Source organism: Carassius gibelio, chromosome B22 (assembly GCF_023724105.1).
Source record: "Carassius gibelio isolate Cgi1373 ecotype wild population from Czech Republic chromosome B22, carGib1.2-hapl.c, whole genome shotgun sequence".
NCBI lineage: Eukaryota > Metazoa > Chordata > Actinopteri > Cypriniformes > Cyprinidae > Carassius > Carassius gibelio.
Window position 1 is genome coordinate 11,235,544 of NC_068417.1, and position 22,220 is coordinate 11,257,763.

General features: G+C 34.6%; 1 protein-coding gene across 3 annotated transcripts in view; it reads left to right on the forward strand.

Moving 5' to 3' along the window:
* The window catches only part of LOC127988164 (SLAM family member 5), a 283,545-nt gene extending 263,112 nt beyond the window's left edge, over positions 1 to 20,433 (forward strand). For 2 of the 3 annotated variants that reach the window (XM_052590780.1, XM_052590779.1), the window contains exons 3-6: positions 15,145 to 15,453; positions 15,540 to 15,698; positions 15,802 to 15,869; positions 18,979 to 20,433. In XM_052590780.1, coding sequence (XP_052446740.1) covers positions 15,145 to 15,453; positions 15,540 to 15,698; positions 15,802 to 15,869; positions 18,979 to 19,032 — 590 coding nt within the window. In that variant the 3' untranslated portion in view covers positions 19,033 to 20,433. The remainder of the gene's footprint in view (positions 1 to 15,144; positions 15,454 to 15,539; positions 15,699 to 15,801; positions 15,870 to 18,978) is intronic. The other variant, XM_052590781.1, reaches the window with a different exon arrangement.
* The last annotated feature ends 1,787 nt before the right edge of the window (positions 20,434 to 22,220 follow it).

The following is a 22,220-nucleotide window of genomic DNA, read 5'->3' on the forward strand; positions in this document are numbered from 1 at the left end:
AGCCAAAAAAGAGGATGAGGTGGTTTATGCAGATGTCGTCACAAGAAATGGATCAAATCCCTAATCAATAATATTAGTAAAGCACGCTAGAAAGATGGCTATAGTGACAAAGCAGATCATTAAGCTTTCTTTCTGCCCGAAAATGTTTTCATATTGTTTTGATCAAAATAAGTGAAAAGACTCACTTGATGATTCTAGGCTTAGCTTTTATTAACATAAACACTTGAGAAAACCACAACATGTTAAATTTGGGGGTAAAACCAGACACTATTTATTATACTGACTACTCTTCAATTTCTATTTGGCATCTTATATTCAGTGTGACTTTTTGTCAGAAACTATTCAAAGACATCCTTTATATTTGTGTTCTACAAGGGGTTACACGGATAGTGTTAGTTAGCAAGACAAACCCAGCTTTCATTAGAATATGCAAGAATATACACAAACTGCACAATCAAAAGTGAATTCACGTGTAATTTAATCAATTTATATTAAGAGCAAAAAAAAATTCAAGAAGTTTATCAGTTAGCTTTTGGAACAAAATGGTGTGTGAGAAAAAGCCACATACTAAAGAGAACCTCACTGTGTGAGATTCATTCTCCAGATACAGATTTGCTCCAACTTGGTAACCACTACCTGACAAGATGGTTTGAGGACTCAGTGACTTGCTTTGTGGCTGCCAATGTGTTCTGTGTGGTAATCTAAGAAGCCAAATCAACAGTAATACTGCTCAGGTCCCTCGATGCAAGTATGTGGGAATTTTGCACCTGTTTTATGTTCCACCAGATGAAAATTGTGAAGTAAAATACATAAATACATGCATAACAAATTACTCAAACTACGTATTATTATTAAGCAAAGCATCCTGAACAGTATTCTAACTGCATTTTGTTTATTTTTGCATTGTGTGACATTTATTTTTCATAAAATTCCATAATATGCAGTGGTTGAAATGGCCAAGATTGACTGAGGGGACCCTAGTTTGGGACATATTTTTGAAACGCTGACAAAAGAAAATTCCATTACTTTAGGCATGAAATGTGCTCACGTTTGAAGGTTATTATGAACAAAAACGATGGAAGTCCTGAAACATTAAAACAAACATTAAAACCATTTTTAAAAAAATGCTCTAGTTTGTTTGCTCTTTGACTTTGAATATGAACTCATTTACTATTACTTCAGTATTTGTTGTTGTGGTTTTTCTTCCCTTAGTTTTATAGCGGGTTACAATGACGACTTATTAGGGGCATACTGCCACCAACTGTAACGGAGTATGTAGCATCAATTATGTTTAATAAAGCCATATTTAAATAATAATAACTATAACTATATATATATAAATAATTTAAGCTTCTCTATTAAAAAAAAAAAAAAAAAATCAAATCAATAAACTCACATAATAGTAAACAATAAATCAACACCAGTATCGGATAGTTTTACGTTAAAGTGCAATTAAGTGAATATATCATAGCATGAAAGTAAAGCACAGTTATAATACTGTACAAGCAATCACGAAAGTAAAATACTTTAACAGTAAATAAATATGCAAGGCATTCCAGCAAAAGCGACAAGTTTTTAAATGTAAAATAATTAACAGTTCAAGTGTTTCTAGAAACTTCTGGATGAGAAAAGAGTGATAACATTCCACAAGTCACTCTGATCTGATGCTTTTTTCATAAAAAAAAAGAAAACACATTAGATAAATTCTGTTTCTCACACGTCATTTCACATCAGATATTTTAGCTAAAAAAGCAAGTATGCATTACATTCAAAGAGCAATAGGTATAAAACATCAGAATTAGATTTATATGCACACATAATATTCATAATGATGCTGTTGTAAGTTTTATTCTTCAACAAAGGCAGGTCTGTGTCCTCTGGCTCATTTCTTCTGTATGGAGAATCTGAAAAACAATACAAGATATTAAGAGACACAATTAGAAAAAAGTGAGTCAATATTTTTGAAGTGAAGAATTCACTCGGTCAGAAAGATATCTGGATACTACAGATAAACACAATCAATATATTACTCATGCTGGGATAAGGGCAAATACATCTCTGCAGACGGACACAACATGATCATCTGTTTACATTTCCTGATTAACAGAAATCAGGAAGTGGTTTTCTGTCACATATTTCCAAAGAGAACCAGTGATGATGACATGACTAATCTGTCCAGTCAAACCCTTCATCCAAACTAGTCACACATGCCGAAAACCAGAATAAATGTTAGTAATATTGATAATTAATGGATTTATTACACTACAAGATTCAAGTCAAACACAAGAGACGGTCAATATCGGTCACAGAAGCTCACACTGTAGAAGCAAAGTCATATCACTGCCATATTTAATGATACTTCTTTCTAATGCTGCTAGATAAAGAACTACCTGAGCAAAAGACATAAAATCACAAACATAAAAACCACAAAAAGGTTTAAACATTACCTGCTACGTTTAGATTCTACAGCACAATAAAGCTCAATATTATTTGTATTTATGAACTGTTTAATAGTTCCCATAATTATCAACACCATGGTTTTGCAGACTGGATGTGGTTATCATGAACAAAAGTGCGTTTTCCTGAATACCAACATGATTGCAAGCGTGATATTGAACAGTTGAGAAAGAAAGAATGTAATGTTAATGACATACATTGTTGACAATGAATATTGTCTGTTTTTCACCAACGAAAATAGTTCAGAACAAAGCCACATCAGATTTAATCTGCGTTTTTGAATGAATCAGCTGAATGAAGGAATCAAATGACTCTTTTAGACAGTGTCAAACAAACCACAGAAAGCATAACCGCCCAAAGTTCAGAAGATCCACATCCTTGGCTACAATACTTACATATATCTTTTTATCCCGTAGCGATCACAGCAGTAGCTGCAGCCACCAGCAGCACAACACCGCCAACAATCACTGTGACAGCACCTGAAGACGGACCTAGGAGTAGGGCTGGGCGATATATAAAAAACAACAAATATATCTCAATATTGTCAAAATTTTTACGACATTTGATATACATATCAATATGTTTACAATTAAGTAAAAAAAAATGATTTTCTTTTGACCATTAGGATAAAAAAAAAAAAAACTATTTAGAATAAACAGCTTATTTAAGCAGTTAAAAAAAATCTAGACCAAGTGATCACTTACTGCTTTTTATTACATTAACACATATGCCTATATGTAACTGAAGCAGTGCAAAACAAGTACAGAAAGTGCATTCTGTCGACTTTTTAGAGCATGGAATTCACAATTATTAAACTATGCAGCTGGGATACGTATTTTTTTTTAAATACAACTGTCTGCGGTCTTAAGAGAAGCTCTGTGGCATGAAACTCCTATTGACACTAAAAACCCTCTTAGATGGGGAGCTAGTTGCTGAAGCACATACATACATACATATATATATATTTTCAGAAGTAGCCACCTTTTGCTTTGATTACTGCTTCGCACACTCTTGGCATTCTCTTGATGAGCTTCAAGAGGTAGTCACCTGAAATGGTCTTCACTTCACAGTTGTGCCCTGTCAGGTTTAATAAGTGTGATTTCTTCCCTTATAAATGGGGTTGGGACCATCAGTTGTGTTGTGCAGAAGTCAGGTGGATACACAGCTGATAGTCCTACTGAATAGACTGCTAGTATTTGTATTATGGCAAGAAAAAAGCAGGTAAGTACAGGAAGACGAGTGGCCATCATTACTTTAAGAAAGGAAGGTCAGTCAGTCCGAAAAATTGGGAAAACTTTGAAAGTGTCCCCAAGTGCAGTCACAAAAACCATCAAGCGCTACAAAGAAACTGGCTCACACGTGGACCGCCCCAGGAAAGGAAGACCAAGAGTCACCTCTGCTGCGGAGGATAAGTTCATCCGAGTCACCAGCCTCAGAAATCACAGGTAAACAGCAGCTCAGATTAGAGACCAGGTCAATGGCACAGAGACACATCTCTAGAACAACTGTTAAGAGGAGACCGTGTGAATCAGGCCTTCATGGTAAAATATCTGCTGCTAAAGAAAGGCAACAAGCAGAAGAGACTTGTTTGGGCTAAAGAACACAAGGAATGGACATTAGACCAGTGGAAATCTGCTTTGGTCTGATGAGTACAAATTTGAGATCTTTGGTTCCTACCACCGTGTCTTTGTGCGAAGCAGAAAAGGTGCACAGATGGACTCTACATGCCTGGTTCCCACCGTGAAGCATGGAGGAGGAGGTGTGAGGGTGTGGGGGTGCTCTGCTGGTGATGCTGTTGGGGATTTCTTCAAAACTGAAGGCATACTGAACCAGCATGGCTACCACAGCATCTTGCAGCGGCATGCTATTCCATCCAGTTTATATGTTTAGTTGGACCATTTATTTTTCAACAGGACAATGACCCCAAACACACCTCCAGGCTTTGTAAGGTCTATTTGAGCAAGGAGAGTGATGGGGTGCTGCGCCAGATGACCTGACCTCCACAGTCACCGGACCTGAACCCAATCGAGATGGTTTAGGGGTGAGCTGGACCGCAGACAGAAGGCAAAAGGGCCAACAAGTGCTAAGCATCTCTCGGGGAACTCCTTCAAGACTGTTGAAGACCATTTCAGGTGACTACCTCTTGAAGCTCATCAAGAGAAAGCCAAGAGTGTGCAAAGCAGTAATCAAAGCAAAAGGTGGCTACTTTGAAGAACCTAGAGTATGACATTATTTTGATGAAGGATTGGGAAAGTCTGACAGTGTTGAGCACTACTGTAGGGTTAACCCTGCATGCTTTTAAAAGTTGCAAATAAACATTCATTAGAAATTTCGAAAAATTATCAAAAGTAATGTTACTTTCCTTTAATAAAGTAATTGAAAAAGTTACACTACTATTACATTTTAAATAGGGCAACTTGTAATCTGTAAGCTATTACATTTCCAAAGTAACCTTCCCAACACTGCAGTCAGCATATCTCTACACTGCTCATGTGCATAAAGTTAAACTTTCAGCCTTTGCTGGAAATCACCATCTTTGATTTGCTTGGTCTCTGGCAGTGTGAACCCATCATTCAATTAGAATATCATAAGTAATGAGATTTAACAGTTAAAAATACTCTAAACATTGTAACATTGTTATTACTATGCTTTTGCTGTTAGACCAAAAGGAGTCAGTCACATCGTTGTATCTTGACTTACATTATCAGTGCATTAAAGGGATAGTTCACCTAGATATGAAAATAGTCAGTTTTCTCACCCTCGAGCTGTTCCAAACCTGTATTTCTTTCTTTCTTGTGCTGAACACAAAAGAAGATATTTGAAAGAATCTAGGTAACCAAACAGTTGCTGGTCCACATTGACTCATGGTATTACTTTTTTATACTGTAGAAGTCTATGGTGACCGGCGTCCGTTTGGTTACCAACAGTACATTCTTCAAAACATCTTCCTTTACATTCAACAGAACTTCATACAGGTTTAGAACGACTAGTTTAAAAACAATGAGATGATGATGACAGAATTTTGAATGCAGATTTGAATGTTCTGGTAGGACGGATCAGTTTATTGAGTCTGTTAGCATCTGCAACCCTCATCCCGCTGCCCCAGCATGCAACAGCAAACATGATAGAACTGGCCACCACCGACTCATAAAACATTCTCAACATCGTCCTGCGAATTTTAACAGCTTGTAAACGTAGTCAATGATTAATAGACACCAGTGAATCACTTATTTAGAAATTAGATTGTGTGTGTTTGAATTGAGATCACAGTCTCTTTGATTCATTGTGCAGCTTTATACTCACAGCTTTCTGTAGGCTTTTTTTTCTGTATCACTGTAAAATCATGTAAAATATGCAGTTTAATAATCAGAGATAAAAGTTTGTAAATAAGTCAATTATAAGCTTTAAATGAATCAGACACTCACCAGTGACATTGAATGTCTTTTTAAAGGTGTTGATGCTGTTGGATACTTCATATTCTCCAGAGTCAGTGTTTCTGAAGTTTGTGATGGTGAGATCTCCAGTCTGACCGTCCAGCTTCAGTCTGCCTCTGAATTTCCCATCAATAGCATCCCCGTACACTGAAGGGTTATTATTATTTCTTACTCTAGCTATGAGAATGTCTTTAAACCTCCAATCTATCACATCATCTTGTTTTATTCCACTGAGACCAGAGCGTATTGTAATATTATTTCCCTCTTCCTCGGAGATCATTTCACTAAACACACCTGCAAAACAAAAAGGAGCAGTTGCACGGACAGAAAATGAAATTAAAATCAGTTCACTGGCTGCATCTGAAAGTTGTAAAATGCTTTCATGGGCTGATTCACCAATGCACAACTGAATCTTAAGTTTATGTTACATTCCTCATCTGATAACAATGTTATATCTGTAACTGTCCATGATACTGTGACTGTGGAGCCTCACCAGAGAAGCTACATTTGAACTTTTGACTCAATTTTTACAAATAAATCAGCATTTTAGTAACTAAATATTGAATTGGTTTTCAACAAATCGCTAGACCCTTTTACTTCCTCAGAAGTCTGTCTGAAATCAGTGTTGCTGGCTTAGATTTTGGAAATATAATCTTCCATTTAAGTAAATATTTAAATAAACTAATAATAATAATCTGAACAGTATAAAGGTCTGGGATTCATTTCATTATGTGCTCATGAATTTAAACTAGCACGGTTCCAAAAGAAAGATACAAACGTATTTTTTAATGGGACTGTAACAACAGATCAACATTTCTGTGTTGATTAAAGACACAAACTATCAACATCTTCCTTCCTAATGTCAAAAACAGACACCAGGATAACCACCTGTGCGAAAATTATACAAATAGTATGCAGTAGATTAAAAGAAAGAAATTAATTTAACACTAACAACCTGCGAATTTTAAGAAAACTGTTTTAAATGGGCTAGTTGCCTTTTTAAAAGTTGCAACGCTGTATAGTGACAATAAAAACAGAAACTTCTGTCCTACATTTATATTGTCGTGAAACGACAGACATTACAGAAGAGAAACCAAAGGTGTTTAAGGAAGAAACATAAATATTAACGTCACCTTCCGCGATCCACAACATAAAGAACAAGGAGATGTTTTTCATATTGCTGGAGATTTCAGTAAAAACAGGAGTTTCCGATAAAATGAAGACTATCAGTGAATATTGTTTGTAATCTTCTCCTCCGGTGTGTTTGTAGTAGGTATGTGCCGATCACAGAATCAATGACTGACTGAGAATCAGACTGAAAAAGCGAAGATATATCGACTGAGAAGCTACTGATGAGTTGTCTTGATTATATCTGAGTTTAAAGAGTCTTTATCGTCTATTACTGTTTAAGTAAAAAAAGCGCCACGAGCACCTGATACACCTACGTTTTCTTCTGATATGCGTATCTTCTTCTTCTTCTTGATTTATTGGCGGTGGCAGACCAGCTTTCGGCGCATTACCGCCACCAACTGAACTGGAGTGTGGAGCGTCGACAGGAAATGAAGAAAAAAGAAAGAAAGAAAATAAACCCCAATATTCTTAATTAAATCAATTGCTGTTTCCGTTAAAACTCTCAATATTGCATATTACATAGGAATTCGTCCACTTTTTTTAGCCATAATATTTTCTAAACATATTGTATTATGCTCCATTTCCTTCATCCTATCCTTTAACTCTTGTCTTTTTTTATTATATGCTACGCAATTTATAAGAACATGTTCAACAGTTTCTGGTTCATTACACTTATTGCACTTCCCTGTAGGATGTTTATTGATTTTATGTAAACTATAATTTAACCCTGTATGTCCTACGCGAAGTCTAAAAATTATTGATGATTCTTTCCTTCTAAATATTGAATTCCAATCTCCTTTTCCCACTTTTTTTTCTGAACCTGAAACAGGTGTCTCCCCTTCATCTCTCTTTCCCAAAGTTTCTGCCAGATGTCATGTGTCGCCTTACTTTCTGATTTACTCATATCAATGCGAATCTCTACATCTCTGCTTTTAAGTGTGTTTTTTCCCCAGAGTATCTTCCACCTCAACAAAATGCCTATATAACCGATTAACAACCTCAGAGCTCACAACAGGTCTATAAAGGTTTATCAGTTATTGTTAAAAAAAACTATTTCCTTATGGAGTCCGACTGTTGTGCTCTTTTCTTATTCATAGACTCTATTTGCATATTCATAGACTATATTTGCATATGATAAAATAAGTTCTTTGAGCATTTTTAAGAATATGAATTCTTTGACTGTTGAATGTGGTGCACTGTTCGCTCAAATACAAACAAACAAACAAACAATTCCCAGACAGCAAGCATTTTCGGCCCAGAACCGGCCCACATCTGGCCAGCATGGATTTCCTGCTGGCCAGATGTGGGCCGGTTCTGGGCCGAAACTGCTTGCTGTCTTGGAAAACATTAACACCGCCAGCAACACTGACAAAGTGACATGATCTCATTGATTTCAGCAGAAAGTTGTGGATTTCTGATAACAGGAGCGACACACTGACCTTTGGCAACAGGATACAGCGACGTGATAAAGTTCAGATAGCCTATGTTTGTTTTTATGTAAATGAGAGTTTGCAATTGAGAGTTTAATTTACAAACATCTACTGAAATTGAGGAAGCAAAAAGAGGTAGTAGCCTATGGCATGTCTTAAAAATGCTAAAGAGGTATTATTAAACTAAGAAATGACTGAGAAGTGATGCTATTTTGCATTATAGTCAATCACCCAATAGACAAACACATACAAAATATAACAAAATATATTGTGTTTTTATTATTATCATATGGTTGTTTCTGCTTTGGCTGCAGTTACTTCCACCAAGTGTTTCCTGTATTTGCAACTCAGTGGTCAGGAGGAATCTTACACCATTGCTCTTTGCAATAATATTATTTTACATGCACAGCCTCAGATGGTGTATTCTCTTATTTTTAATGTAAAAGTTAAATTGCACCTGTGCTTCATCTGTACTTGGAATATATCGTACAGTCAAAGCAAAATGTATTCAGACACCTTCAACATTTTTTACGTGATCACAGTTTATTCACTATAGTTTCGAAAATTGTAATACATTATGACAAGTATACAGAGTTAAACTGTCAGGACAAAATCACCTTGATAATGTCAGATTACATTCATAGAAAGGTATGTCAGGAAACAGTGTTAAATAAAACTTTTGGTCCCTAATTTGTATCAGCTTTACTGGTCGTCCACTGTATGAAGAATGTTTGGGTGTTTTATGTCAAAATATACTTTATTTTGCTTTCCTGACTTGCATAAATGAACTATAGTGTCCTGCACCCACTACTGTAGTAAAAAAAAAATGGCAAAAATGATATATGGGGTCTGAATAATTTTTGTTTTGACGGGCTTCTTTTGTGGTGTCGTCCATGCCGATTTTGTCAGTCTTTCACTGACATTTAGCTCAACATTGAGCATTTGCCACTATTTCAGTATAGACAAAGATGCTGAACTTTCTCCATATATAAACGAAGCATCACAATGGACTGATCGACATCAAGACTTTAAGAGCAAGCTCTAGAAATTATTTCCAGCTTTTTAAACTCCTGACTCCAGTTAACCTTTTCTGTAATGTACTGTAAACAATGTGTTCAGTAAAGTCATTCAAAGTTTTTCTGAGTTTTATTTGAGCGTGCAGATTAGATTCAATTCTGTTACAGTTAAATTTAGCTAGAAGTAAATAAGGTTCCCTTTCAAAGTTCCCTTCCTTTCTTTAAAATTGCTTTGCAGTCTTTTTTTTTTAAACAGACAAATAAGCTATGGTTATTTCTAGACTAGATGAATACATTAAATTAGTCAGTGCAAGACTGAGACAGGTCATTATCATCAATGGCATGTAGCTCTAAAAAAACACAGAGAGACTGTAGTTTAGGAAAAAGAAAAAAACAGCTGACAACATACACGTACGAACACAAACAGGAAGAGTTTTCATCTCAAGTAATTACAGAGATCTCTGTAGGACTTTAATACATTTCTCCTTTTCTGAGCCGATGAAGAAAATGTTTTGCTTGTTTGTTTTTTGCTGCTTTTGGCATCTGGTTGGTAAGTCTGAAACAGTTTTATAGTTATGATTGTACCAGAATCATAATCAAACTAGCATTTCTCTCTGAGATACTACTGCATTTGGTCTCACATTCAGTGCGTTGTCTATTGACATCTTAAATGATGATATCTGAATCTAGTGTTTTAAACATCTGTTGGCTTGTTCTGTCTGATGGCACAAGTGGGAAAGGGCATAAATCTTATTTAAATATGTAAAATAAAACAACTTACTTTCCTATGTTCTGAAAGCTGACTGTACAGATAATGCAGTTTTACTGATTTATGTCAGTCTGTGTGTTTGTAATGGACTGTAATACAGTTCATTCAGATCATCTAGAGATTCTGTACTTTGTTTGCTACTGAAATTACTAATCATTATTAATACCAGTCTGAAAGAAGATCATATACTGTTGTGTTTTGATGAACACTGAAGGCTATTAGTTGAAACATTTATATTATTATTATTGCCTTGTTGTTTTTTACTAGATATCTTCTGAACGATATCTTGTAGAGTGAAGACTACACTGTAAAAAATTTTGCCGTTAAATAACAGTAATTTTCTGGCAGCAGGGGTGCCAGTAAAGTACTGTTAATTTACAGCTCTTAACCATTAATTTACCACTCTTATTTTTTAACAGTATTTTACCGTAAATTCTACCATGGAAATTAACTCCACTCCCACTGCTTCAAACAGTTCGAGTTTTTAAACTAGCATTCCTACGATGTTAGTACTATGAACTTATTTCATTTGAGTCCACTGAGAAGGAATATTTCTTACACTTAATGTGCAGTAATAAAGTAACTAAATACATGACTTTTACTCAAATCACTGCAGCTCATTGTCAGCTGTATTACACATGTATGTGCTGAAGTACTTAACACAGAGATCATCACTGTATCAGCGACTCCACATTTACTGCCTTTATATAAAGCAGCAGAAAATCAGAATATGTGGCTCATCATTGACTGAAGCACCGGCTCTACTCTCCAGCACAATGGTGAACAACGAAACTACATTAAACTAAACGATCTCTCTTGTGCAAACACACATTAATACAGTCAAGTTCAGTATTTACTCTCATTATCAGTGTATGACTTTGCCTAATTTTTTTTCTATGGATTCTCACAAATATTTTAGTTAAATTAACTTTTTTTTCATTTGGTAAATCTGACGTTTACATTTTACAGTATATTACTGTTTTTCCTTGACTTGACGGCAAAAAACTGTAGAAAAACACTTTTTTTTGCTGGCAACCATTAATTTACGGCAAGAAACAGTAGAAAAACAGTTATTTACTGGCAGCAGGGGTGCCAGTAAATAACTGTTTTTCTACAGTTTGTTTCCTGTAAATTAATTACAGTTTATTACTGTTAAATTATGTTTCATTCGGTTTTTTCTTCATCTTAAATCTTTAACCCTTTAAACCCCACAAGAAAATCCTCAGTTTTAAATGAACACTTATAATGTGTGCACACTACAGAGTGTTAGAGTAACACTGAATCAGTGAAGTTAATGAGATAATTCGGTGATTAATTGATGATTGAGCATTAGTGATAAACACCTGCAGAATCACTGAAGGAAAGAGAAACACAAGATCTACAAATGACTTCAGCCACAGCCTTAGATGAAATCAAATGAATAAAAGAATACATAAAATCTCTCAAGATCTGATTAAACAACTACTAAAACAGCTTCACCAGATTCACATTACTAACCAGACTGACTTTATTTCTGTCAGATGTCTACAGAAGAACTTATGGAGAGTTAAATAGGTTTAGGTGTTTTTTTCACTACCATGATGGAGATCAGTGTTTACTTTAGTTGGGCTCTTGAACGTGACTTTTCAACAAGTAAGGTTTTTTTTTTTTTCATGCTGTAACAATGCGCCTTTGGAACCTGTTATAGCAAAACAAAAGTACACAGAAGAAAAAAAAATCTGATATTGTTGTTTATAGATTGACAAGAACAAATACTATTATTTCTGATCTAATCCCGTGTCTCTTCTCTTATTGAATATTGATACTACAGCATGAGAAGGAACACTGCTGAGCCATAAGTTATGAAAGACTGTTAAGAAAATGTCACTCTAAATAAAAAAAAAAAACCTTTGCTGAAATTTAGACAGAAATATCAAGAATCAGCGTATGAATCACAACAATGGTGACAATCCACAAAATAAATGAACAGATCAGTTCTGAACATCACAACACATGCTACTAAAACTTAAAACAAATGCAAAATTATAAGCACATAAGAATTCAAGAAAATAAGTGAACAATTCAGGGGCATAATTTATTCATGCCGCAATGCATGCTGGGAATCATGGATGAGTTTTATCCTGTGCTGGTACCCAGCATGCATTGCATCATGAACCTTTTGATTGTCACCATTGTTGAGATTCATATGCTGATTGTTGATTTCTCTCTTTGAGTGTTGTGGGGACTGCTGCCCGAAATACTTTTTAACTAAAACTAGTCGTTAAATCCATAAATATTGTTTATCACACTACTTTTCAATCTTACAAAATTTAAGTGTCATTCACTCAAATATTTCAACACCAAATTAATATTTGATTATTATAGCAACACTTTAAATCAGTCTAGTAGATCATGCCTGTTAGTAACAACCATAATCACTTGACTATCAAAATTAATACTGCTGTAACAGATGCATCATAAAGATACAAATACAGCAATAAAACAAAATGTAAAGTGCAAAAGTCAATGGTCAGGAGCCCAACTAAAGCAAACACTGATCTCCACAATGGTGATGTCAAACGAAACAGTAACATTATCATCTAAATCTCTTTAATTCTCAATAAGATCTTTTGATCTCTGTTCTCTGATTGGCAGAAATAAAGTCAGTCTGGTTAGTAATGTGTGAAGTTGGTGAAGCTGTTTGTTGATCGTTTAAATCTTCAGTTGATTTCATCTAAGGCTGTGGCTGAAGTCAGTTGTATTTAATGTGTTTGTCTTGTTATGTTTTTTTTTCTTCAGTGATTCTACTCATTAACAGCAGCTGTTGATCATTGTCTGAATTCACTCATTAGTGTTCATTCTCTCTGTCAGGTGGACTATATTAGTAAACTCATGTAGGGAATAGTGAATGAGGGTGTAGGGTGTGATTTGAAACACAGCCGCTGAGTGTCGACTTTGAACGTTGTTAATTTACGATATATAGCAGCAGGCTACTTCTCGAAAACGATGAATATTACCCAGAATGCACTGTTTTAATGAAAAACAGTATTTTACTGTCAAAATTTGGCCGTTTTTTTACAGCGATTTTTAACAGTGTATATACTGTATATGGTTTTTATAACATTAAATAATCTTGCATTGATAAAATAAATGGGAGATATAAAAAATTAGTTGAATGACAACAGCAGAAGAGTTTTTTTTAAAATAAATGCCCCTTGTGAAAATAGAGCAATAGAAAAGTGAAATTGAGAAATGTGTTTCTCGTTCATAGATGTTTGAGGAACTACTACATATGGTGTTCACACAGACTATAAAATCATGACTGATGATGAGGATCATGTATATCATTGCAATGCTTCATATAAAACTTCATATAAAGCATGTTGTTGTCACACTGGTCTAATGGTTAAATAAAAATGTTGTTTCTACTCTCCTAAAATCATCACCAGGCGGCTGATGTCCAGTTAAATGTACTCAGAACAGATCTGTCTGTGTTTTTTTCTTTTTCTTGTAACGGCTGCTGCAGCTTTATTTCACTTCTGAGGTTTAAGTTCAACAAGAGCAGGAGATAAAGGTCCTTTACACACAGTCTGACCTGAGATCAACTAGACCACAGTCACTTTTCTGAAGAAAAATAAGAGTTCACTTTACCGCAGTGTTCAGAGACTCACTTTAATGTCAAAGTCAAGAAGAAAGCATGTGATCATTTCAAAACTACAAGATTAAAGATGAGCCTCGATTAAACCAAAGTCATTTATTTTAACTTTAACAAGAACTTTAATAAGTGACTGAAAAATAAACTCTGTCTGTTCTCCAGTGTTTGGTGTTGAAGATGAAGTGAAGTCAGTGACGGAGGGAGAATCAGTCGATCTACAGACTAATGTTACTGAACTACAGAAACTTGATGTAATAACATGGACATTTGGACGTCCAGCGACTAAAATAGCTGAGATCAATAGAGAGGACGCTATCTTCTCCACATATGATGATGTTCTTGATGGGAGATTCAGAGACAGACTGAAGCTGGACAATCAGACTGGATCTCTGACCATCACAAACACCAGAATCACAGACTCTGGAAATTATACAGTAATCATCAAAGGCACAAAATCAACCACATTCGGATTCAATCTTACTGTCTATGGTGAGTCACGGTTAGTTGTGCTTGTTCTGTCTACTATTTATTAGAAAATTAATCTTAATATGGGCTTCTTACCTGGCTTAACTTTCATGATTTGGAGTTCATTTCTAAAACATCTGATGGTCTTCTGTCACACCCACAGCTTACAAGAATGAATACAGATACAGATACACAAGAATATAACACTGTATGCATCCTTTCACAAACTATGAAAAGTTCATTGTGTTTGTTGTCTGCCCTTATATACTAGAATACAAAATACACAAAATAAGAAATAAACAAATAAAAAAGAATCACAAAATACCTAATTCTATTTACTTTTAATGAAAAGTGAAATTTGGGTTTATTACATTTATGTAGCATCTTTCACAAAACTCTTTGTTTCACAGCAGCTTTACTGAAAGTCACATGAACGTGTACAAAGTAATAAATGTTTGCTGTGTCTCATTCATTGTTCGAATATAAGTTGATATTAATATTTTAATGTTTAAATCTATTTCTTATGGCAACCAACCCGTAGAACTGACACTCAACATATAGTTCACTTTAATATATTTTAAAATAAGCAAGTATTTTTGTAAGTTTGCAGTGTTATTATGCAAATTATTATATAAAATGCATGACTTTAAGATTTAAAGAAGTCACAATTAATAGCAAGACATTAACTATAAATACAAAATATTTGAGCATGATAAAAGAAGAAGTGACCCTAGAGACAGATTACTGAACAATATATCAAGAAGCAATGTCTTGTCAATTACTCCCTAAATTATTCTCTTCATTTCAGCTCGTCTGTCTGTTCCTGTCATCATCAGTAACTCTTCACAATGTTCTTCATCATCTTCATCATCATCATCATCACAGCAGAATTGTTCACTGTTGTGTTCAGTGGTGAATGTGGGTCATGTGAATCTCTCCTGGTACAAAGGAAACAGTTTATTGTCCAGCATCAGTGTGTCTGATCTCAGCATCAGTCTCTCTCTACCTCTGGAGGTGGAATATCAGGAGAAAAACAGCTACAGCTGTGTGATCAACAATCCCATCACAAACCAGACCACACATCTGGACATCAGCAAACTCTGTCAACCATGTCCAGGTATATGAATGCTAAAAAAATCTTGTGACTGTAAAAGCTTCTTCTGAAATAGCATATATTTACTCACATTAATGACTCTTCTTTAGCCGTTGTGACACCAGGTCCACACTCTACTTCAAACTCTACTTCATATTCTCCAGGCTCTGAATCTCAGATAGTGTTGATTTCTGCTGCTGTGGCTGGATTTCTGTTGATTGTAGCAGCAGTCGCGATCTACTGGATCTACAGGAGACACGTAAGATTAGGTAAGAGTATCCTATTGCTGACACATCTGTAAAAGTATTCAAATAATAATAAAACATTAATGTTGTTGATTTTGTGTTGATTTAATGATTGTTGTGGGAACAGATCAGACTCGGAATGAAGAGATCACTTACGCTGAACCAACATTCCACAAACAAAAAGCACAGAAACCGGTAAGATCATTTATAACTGTGTCATTAATGCATATTTTTTTAAATTAGATGTTTATGTCCAACAACCTTCCATCCCCTCTTCTTTCTGTTATAATAAAAACAATGACAATAATTCAAAATAATAATAATAATAATACATATGATAGCTATAATAATTATTATTTTTAGTTTAAATTACATGTACAAGACCATTTCGACAGCCCTGACTGTGACCATGATACACTGTAAAACCCGACAAGTAAACTTAACTCAAACGGTTTGAGTAAACAGATTGCCTTAAGTTATGTTAACTCAAACCGTTTGAAGAAACTGATTGCCTTAAACCATTTAAGTTGAAAAAACTAACAGTTATGAGTACTCTGAACTTAATTCAGTTGAGTTCACTGAAAGATATACATTGCAATTAAGTAATTAAGTGATTAACTAAGTGCTGATTGAGAATTAGTGATGAACAGCTGCTGTTAACAAACAGAATCACTGAAGAAAAGAGAAACAGAAGAACTACTACAACTGACTTCAGACACAGACTTAGATGAAATCAACTGAAATAAAATACATGAAATCTCTCAAGATCTGATTAAACAACCCACAAACAGCATCAGCAGCTCCACTTATTAATAACCAGACTGACTTTATTTCTGTCAGACGTCTACAGAAGATCTTATTGAGAATGAACTAAGGTTTAGATGTTGATTTGTTTCATTTGAAGTAACCATGTTAGAGATCAGTGTGTGCTTTAGTTGGGCTCTTGACCCTTGATTCTGTCTTAGTCTTTTCTCTGGCTGTTATAACCGTGTGTTTCTAAAACACATTTGTTGTAACTCGAAAGCCCAGAAGAAATGCCATCAAGTGTTAACCTGTACCTAGGTGTAGGTTGTTATACTTTATATAGGTGATGATAATTATTCATTATTATTCACAAATATTGATCTACGGAGTCTAATCTCTGATGAAACAAATGTGTAATTAGTGGAAGTGGACCTAATAAAAATAACAGTAATGCCAGTGATTCTGTAATAATCAGTTAACTTCAAAAACATTTTGTACACATAAATTTGTCAAACACAGACATCAATAATCAGAATATGAACCTCAACAATGGTGACAAAAAAAAACATGCTGCAATGCATGCTGGGTACTATTGTAGTACAAAACTCATCCATGGCTCCCAGCATGCTCTGCAGCATTTTTTTTTTATGGTCACCATTGTTGAGGTTCATATTCTGATTATTGATGTCTGTGTGTGACTGTTTGACACTGTAAAAGACCAAACTGTTTGGAAAGTCTTTGTATTACTGATTATTACAGAATCATTTTACTATAAAAAAAATCAAATTACACAACACTTATTTCATCAGAGATTAGACTCCGTACTGTTCAATAATTGATGATTATCATCACCAATATAAAGTATAACAACCTACATCTAGGTACAGGTTAACACCTGATGGCTTTTCTTCTGGGCTTTTGAGTTACAACAAATGTGTTTTAGAAACACACAGTTATAACAGCCAGAGAAAAGACTAAGACAGAAATCAAGGGTCAAGAGCCCAACTAAAGCAAACACTGATCTCTAACATGGTTACTTCAAATGAAACAATAAATCAACATCTAAACCTTAGTTCATTCTCAATAAGATCTTCTGTAGACGTCTGACAGAAATAAAGTCAGTCTGGTTATTAATAAGTGGAGCTGGTGATGCTGTTTGTGGGGTTGTTTAATCAGATCTTGAGAGATTTCATGTATTTTATTTCAGTTGATTTCGTCTAAGTCTGTGTCTGAAGTCAGTTGTAGTAGTTCTTGTGTTTCTCTTTTCTTCAGTGATTCTGTTTGTTAACAGCAGCTGTTCATCACTAATTCTCAATCAGCACTTAGTTAATCACTTAATTACTTGAATGCAAAGTTTTAAAACTTACAGGGTTTAAATCAAGGCAATCTGTTTACTCAAATGGTTTGAGTTAAGTTAACTTGTCAGGTTTTACAGTGTACGTAGTGTCAGTTAAGTGATTTTAATATATTGTTTATATTCACATATCACTGTAAATATATCCACTTACCACAGTACAGCTTGAAGTTACTCACATGCTAGAGTGACAAAAACACATGGTAGGTAAAGAGCGGCATTAAAAGACACACACACAAAGAAAAAGAAAAGAAAACCTAAAAGAATTCAATTCGGTACACTGTTAAAAAAAACTGTCAAATTTACGGTAAAATACCGGCAGCTGTGGTTGTCAGGAATATACCGTGAAAAAAATGTGGAATCTGTAAAAGACAATACGGTATACTGGTTTTGTAACCCTAAATTTTACAGTAGACAACGTATTTTTTTACCAAAATCATGATAGAAAAAATCAACCACAGCTGCCGGTATTTTACCGTAAATTTGACAGTTTTTTTTTAACAGTGTAGGCTATTTGCACCTAAAGGGCATGCACATAGTTTTGGTCATAATTTAATTCATGGCAAAATTTCAAGTAAAAAACATTGGGAGAAAATTAAATGTGTGTACATTTTTCTGATCCATGCAGTAGGTCTTAAAGTGACAGCAGCCCAGCATTCACTGCTCTTGACTGAATGATTCTAGTAGCTTTAATAAGCATTAATCTGTATGTTATACAGTGAAGACTATGCAGCATTTTAGATTCTGTTGCATTATTATTATTTCTTCTTCATTTTGATATTATAACAACCTTATTTTCAACAGAAAAAGTAAAATCGCCCACCCTTATCTTCAATAGTTAATAAGTTTTGATTTGAAGTTTAGTTTTGAAAACAGTTATTTTATAAGAGAAATGACCAAAAATATACATGGTCAGGGTCAGATACAGATCTCTCAACTTCACAAAACAACTGGAAAAACACTTCTAATAATTAACATGGCATAGTTCAGTGTGTTAAACTGTCTTAACGGAAACTGAGGCCTTCAGAAAACCAATGTGACAAACATGTTAACAGTTTTTGGATCATACTGCCCAGCACAACTTAGCATCCTGAAGACTAGCACACTAAATGTTTGATATGTTAGCAAACAATGCACTTTGACTGCAGTTTTAAAAGCTAATGAGCAGATCTGATATGTGTCTCATGATTTCTTCGTATCTTTTAGGGAGTCAAACAGGAGGATGAGGTGGTGTATGCAGGCATTGTCACAAAAAGATGATCGAATTCCTCATTAATGTTGCCATCACAGTCAGTACAGTTTCCATGTAAGCTAGAAAGACAACAGATTATAAACCTTTTTATAATCTGTTATAGTCTGTTATAGTCTTTCGGCAAAATTTTTTCTTTTCAATCCTTTTACATGCAGCAGTGTTACTTTGTTAGTCTTCAGATGAAACTCATCTGAAATGTGTTATACATGTTATTTTTAGGGATATATTCAGTTAAATATTTACTTACTCTTAAATTACATGTGATTGTATAATGTTTTGATCTTGTTATTAGAAAACGCTTCCCCTCCAAATACAAGATTTTATAGCTTTCCGTGTTTTCACTGTTATACGCTTGGGGACAATATTACATACTTCTGAATGAGAGTAGAATCTTCCGATCAAAAACACAGGCGATGAAGACACACAAATAAGCATTTCTAATATGTAAGCATATGCATATGAAAAATAATACTATTATAAGTAATAAACAGCGTAAATAAAAACTGCCTAATGTTAACGAAATGTCAATCTAGGAAGTGGGAAAGGACGTGCAAGATTTGGGAGAGCTGATTGAAGCGTTCTTCTGCATCTATGCTTTGCTTATTCCACTGAATATAATCCACATGTACTGCAACCTAAAAAAAAAAAAAAACTCTGGCAGGGAAAGAGTTAATCACTTAATTAGGTCAATAAAACATGTCTCATGCTGAAAAAAAAAAAATGACGCATGCTTCAAAAATTTCCTTGATCCTGATTGGTTGAGCCACATTCGAAGCTGTTGTAAATTATTTTACAAACATACAGTACACCTTTATTTATGCCTGTGTGTTGTTTGGCAACCACACCGCTTCGTGCCTATTAACAACGCCCCTTAGCTGTTATAAATTAACTGTAATCCACTGGTTTATTGCTTTTATACATTCAATTATGTAAACATGAACTATTTACATTGGCAAATGAATGACGGTATAATGCAGCGTTGTTCACACCCTTGCTTACTGCTTACCAAGATGATGTAAATGCAAACTAAAAATACACAAACAAGAATAATGTAGTCTGCAAAATGATGATTTTGTCACAAATATTATCAGCAGACGGATGATTTGGGTGTTTTTTATTGCCGTGTGTAATGCATTTGACACTTAAGCAGCTGCAGTCACAATAAAACCTGCTTGGATTTCTCTGGCTTTGGAAAGAAAATCTTCATCTTCTGGTGGACAAACAACTTATGCATGCAAATCTATAACTGGACATTTGTGGTGAGTGTCAGCATGTGAATAGTGTGTGTGGGCGGGATGGGGTGTGAATGAACAGCAAACCTTTGAATGCACTTACGCAATTTAACTTCCTTGTTTGTAATCTGAAATTAACTGCTGCTTCTATAAATGCAGATGCTTCAAACAAAACAATTGTCAAAACAAGCCGTTATAATAGATAAAATATGAAAATAGCCCTATGTAAGTGAAATATCAAGAATGATATTCTATGGCATCTGCATCTGTCTCTCTCTCTAAAAAGATCAGTGGTGTTAGTCTCAGTAGTTATTTTCAAACTGGCTACATTTTTTTTTTTTTTCTGAAGAACTTTTTACCTGTCAACATCAGGGATAAAAACAAAATAGTTTGAAGTACAAATGTAACACCTGGCTCACTGCAAGTTGTAAAACTTTATGGTACTGTATGCTATAAAAGGTTGTTTTTTTTTTCACCATTAATATAATACACGTTGCGTGAGTTCATCAGACACATGTAATTTAATGGAATGGAAATGGAAAGAAGGTTTTTTTTTTGTTTTTTTTTTGTCTGCAAACATTTTATAATTACAGCATCCTTGCTAACAAGCACTTCCTGATTTTATTGAGCTGAGATGTGTTTTGATGTAAACATCAGATGTGAACATTTTAAAATTAATTGACCATACACCTAAACCTAACCCTAACCATGAATAAATCTCTAAAATCAGAGAAAATGTTTGATAAAAGACATTGATGTACTAGCACCAAACACTGATTGTATACCTAAACTTCACCAAAACTATAAACTGGTTCTTCGAATCTGATTGGTTAATCACAATGTTGTTCCAGGGTCAACAAAGATGTTGATCCAGGAATGTTGCACTTGGTAAAATCAGGTCCTGCTTGCTAACAAGGCCATGCTAAACCGGATATAATATAATAGGTCACACTGTTAGATTAGCACTCTCTAGTGTTCACAACAAGAATACTACTCTAAAGAAGCAAGAGCATCAGAACTTTCCAGAAAGAGCTGAAGACAAAGCAGTTGAAAGTTAATAGTGCAATCAAAAACATATCCAATTAATTGAATTCACTGAATTCATAATTCAAATTAACGTAATTTATTATTTTTATATATACAATAATAGGGCCCTATGAAATGATCTTTTTCTTTTATGTATTTTTTTTTTATTATTATTATTCTGTGTTGTGTATTTAAAAAAAAAAAAATCTGGTAATCAAATGAAGGCAAAACATTAATATTGTATTCCAATGAATTAAACAAAACCTTTAATTTTTGTGCATTCAAAGTGCTGCGCAAAATAATTGTTACTCTGTAATTTACACATGCTATTCTTTGTTTGTTATGAGAGGATTCGTGAGCATGCATTCGCCAATATGCTGTTATTCTGCATTTATACATGTCAGAAAATCCCTTGCTCACAAAAATTCCAATGCAAATAACCATGCCATGGTGGGCAAGACTAAAATTGCCCCATATGACTGATGTCTGTTCTAAAAAAGGTTTGGTAAATACAGGAAACTTAGCTCATTTAATGCAATTAATTTGTTTATATAAAAGGAAAAACGATTATCTTAGAACGATTTGCCAAATCTTCAGTGTTCCTTTGACCATTGGTTTTTTGGAGATCACAATTTCAAGATGTCAACTGGAAAGAGACCTTTAAGATCTCCATACAGTTTGTGAGCAGTGTCAAATGGATTTTGTAAGTGGAATTCATGTAAATGGTTATTCATTGTTTATAAGGAAATTACAGTTTTTTTTAGCAGTACCATGTGTACAGTACATGGTCTAATAATTGGTCTTCAGTGTTACTCTTTGAGTGAAAAGGCTATGAAGATCTCTCTCTCACACACACACACACACACACACACACACACGCACGCACGCACGCACACACACACACACACACACACACACACACACACACACACACACAC